The following is a 3634-nucleotide window of genomic DNA, read 5'->3' as shown; positions in this document are numbered from 1 at the left end:
AAAAGAAATATAATAAAGTTTTAACAAATAATAACCCTTCAGAACTTAGTTGTAGGATTATAACTCATAAGTTATATTTAAAAATAACATTTTTTTTTATCTATACCTATTTGTTTTATAACAACTATATCTTTAAAATATTTATTTGTCGGTCACTTGTTAAAATTTTTTTTCACGATTTCTATTTGAAATTTTGTCATTTTTCTTTCTTTTAAAATCATAGATTTCAGTTCCTTCAAAAGAACAAAATATGACATAACTTCAAATAGAAAATAAATAGTTTTAAGAAATAATTGTAAAAAACAAATTATGAAAGGAAAAAAAAGCACTCAACTGTGATGATAAAAGAGAAAATACTTGAAGATAGATGGATGATAAAAAAGTAAATGGTTTGAAGTATGAAGGCTGCTAACTAGCTGAGAAAGAAAAAAAAATCAAAAAGTGCCATAAATTGGTGCCTTTGGAAAAGAAAATTACTTGATAAATTAAAATTTTTAGTCCTTCCATTTTCTTTCAGTATATAATTTTACTTAAAAAATTTGTCCATATGTGTGTTCCAAAAATTTAAATATTTTTTCTATCCTTGAATTTCAGGTCGCAGAGACAAGTAATCATTCGGGAGGTGGACACCAGGAAGGTGGACCTGGCTCACCGAGATTACCCAACGGCAGGATGACACCTCGGGTCAACGAAAGGCTTACCCCTAGGTCGTGCCAGCTGAGCCCTAGTGTTCAGCAGCCATGCCAGCAGCAGCAGTTCAATGCTGTCCCGCCTCAGCAGAGGGTTCCTCAGGTAAATATTTTATTTATAATTACAAGATATTCTTTCTTTGTTACTTATTTCAATAACTTGTTTCATTTCATTATTTCTGTTAATAAAAAAAAATAAAATAAGAATTTTTACATTTTTATACACTCAGATGAAGCTTTGGCTCCTCGCTGTTTTCATAATAGTGAAAGTATTTCTTTTTCATTTTTCAAAGTTTAAAAAAAAATAAATAAATAACCCAGTATCATACATCTAAAATGAGTTTGCTTGTAGGAAAAGGAACCTCACACACCCTCCTCCTCTCCTCTCCATAACAAACCCCTCCTACCGGAAACGAAACATTTTTATTAATAAACGTTTTTCTCATTTGTTTTTATTATTAAAATTTTCCTTCACTTTTTTTTCAATTTTCATTTTACAACGTCCAAGAAAGGAAGGCAATTTCACTGAGTGGAGAGAAGACAGAAGAATGGGGACTGGCCAAAGAACTTCTATCACCATGCATCCTTCCCCCTCCCTTACCTACATGCAAACTTATCTTAGATGTAGTATATCTAACATAAAATTTGGCCTTTTTTCATTTTTAAAACATCTGTACAAAACAATTAATTAGTTTTTCAAAATTTTACATGTTTCCTAATATATCTCGTTATGTTCAAGAGCTATATAATTATTTCTGAATTAGCAATTTAAGGAGTTGCAAGATTTTACGAACCAACCTATCTCCTTACTATTACCATTACTTATTAGTTAACCAATATAACTAAAGGGAACTAGAAATTGCAATGCTTTGCACTATAAAATAGCATGATCTATTTACATAATTAAAATTTATAAATTAGCGTAAATATTTTATTTTTTAAAATCTAGAACATTTCCTAACAAACTTGGAATTTAATGACTTTCTTTCCCTTAAGGTTCCTCCTCAAACGATCAGCGAAGGTCAGCAGAACTACCTGGTCCTTGAACCTGCCTGTTACCAACCCTTATCAAGCCCTGCAGCAGGAGCAACGGCTCCGGCTCAGCACAACCTACCGCAAGGGAACTTGGGAGGTGCAAGGCAGTGCACATGTCCTGGTCAGCAACATATCTGCCAGCAGTTCCAGGCGAACAATGTTCCTTATTACCAAGATCCGAAGGAAGAACTTTCTGCCACTCAGGTCCGACAGACGGCATATCAGAGGACGTTAGAATACGTTGAGCAGTGCCAGAACTGGGCCAACTCGTCAACCCAGTCTACATGTAACATGGTCGTTAATGACATGACATCATCTTTAAATTCCTTTATGGAAGAAAATCGATACTTTCAAATGATACAGTGAAGAAAGAATATTTTCATCTTCCTTTGAGATAGAAAATTGTTTTCCTGTAAAAAAATTTAAGAAGATTGATTTTATAATTATAATTATCTAGTTGTAACTCTCTAAGGTTTTTGTAAATGTGCCATAATTTAAGAAGACAGTTATTATACATTAAAATTTGTTGTTGAGAGCATCTACATTGCTCTAAAAAAAAAAAAAAAAAAAAAAAAATTAAAATAAAGGCACACTGTTTATGTTATAATATTTATTTAAAAGAATAATTTGTGCTATTTTGTAACAAAAACATACAAAATCAAGTTAAAACATTTATGGAGCAATGATGAATCAAGAATTTCGACCATATTCAATAGCTTTGAACCAATCATATTCAAACTTTTTCAATAAAGAAAATTTTTACAAAACAATTAAACATATAAAAAATATTATCATTTCATTTTATTTTCTTGTGCTTTGACAAAAATTTATAAATTGAATAAAATGATTATCATTAAAAAAATCAAGTATAATTTTACAAAATAGCTAACTAATTACAAATGAGGAAAAAGTTATTTATAACAATTTTTTATACTTTTTGAAATGATGATGAAAATTCTTGATTTAATTTTAGAAATAAAATTTAACAAATATTACTAATTCAATTATTTTTGTCAACTTTTTAAAATTTGTTTTCAAGGATTTCATGAAATGTTGTTGATTCAAAGCAATAATTTATATTACATTAACCCTCAGTGAGAGAGGATTATCAAAAGAACCCATAATGATATTTATGTGTCCTATTTTTTTGTGTCTTCACTTGTTTATTTTTTTTTTCTTTAGGTTGGGTAATCCTTTTCCATATTAAATGAATAAATACATACAGTAATAAATACATAATGTGGAATGCATAATTTGACATAAAAAGTAGACAAATAATTGTAATATGATCCGACAGACCCAGCTGACGCATTATAGGCTAACCATCAAATTCCAATTAACTTTTTAAACAATAAATTTAACTTTCAAACAAAATTTTTTTTTTATTTATTAATTTTTTATTTTTTTTAGGTTGGGTAATCCTTTTCCATATCAAATAAATAAATAAATACAGTAATAAATACATAATGTGGAATGCATGATTTGATATAAAAATTAGACAAATAATTGTAATATGATCTGACAGACCCAGCTGATGCATTATAGGTTAAAAATTAAATTCCAATTAACTTTTTAAACAATAAATTTAACTTTCAAACAATTTTTTTTTTTTGGCCAAGACTCTCATTGGTCCTATACTACCTAACCATGGTTGGGGGTCAAGGTTTTCATTTTATGGGACCGCCACACAATAAAAAAAGTTAACACTCCAGGCCGGATTCGAGCCAGCACCGCCAGCAGATCTCAAATTGGTTTGACTGGACCTAACCAACTGAGTTACAGACGGTCCAAAAAATAATATCTTCTTCTCTTATTTAAAAAAAAAAATATTCTTAATTCATCCTTGTTCCTCAAATGATGATTTTATTTTTCAGTCAGTAAAACTTTTTTTAAAAAAAGAAATTAAAATT

General features: G+C 29.3%; 1 protein-coding gene across 3 annotated transcripts in view; it reads left to right on the top strand.

Moving 5' to 3' along the window:
* ci (cubitus interruptus) overlaps positions 1–3293 on the top strand; it is a 150952-nt gene extending 147659 nt beyond the window's left edge. For all 3 annotated transcript variants that reach the window (XM_067045976.1, XM_067045973.1, XM_067045979.1), the window contains 2 exons: positions 595–792; positions 1686–3293. In XM_067045976.1, the coding sequence (XP_066902077.1) occupies positions 595–792; positions 1686–2090 (603 nt within the window). In that variant the 3' untranslated portion in view covers positions 2091–3293. The remainder of the gene's footprint in view (positions 1–594; positions 793–1685) is intronic.
* Positions 3294–3634: the final 341 nt, after the last annotated feature.

This window comes from Halyomorpha halys, unplaced genomic scaffold, assembly GCF_000696795.3.
Source record: "Halyomorpha halys isolate HHAL.00 unplaced genomic scaffold, Hhal_1.1 Scaffold32.1, whole genome shotgun sequence".
NCBI classification, from domain to species: Eukaryota; Metazoa; Arthropoda; class Insecta; order Hemiptera; family Pentatomidae; genus Halyomorpha; species Halyomorpha halys.
Note: the sequence above shows the minus strand (reverse complement) of the source record. Positions and strands in the feature narration are given on the sequence as shown.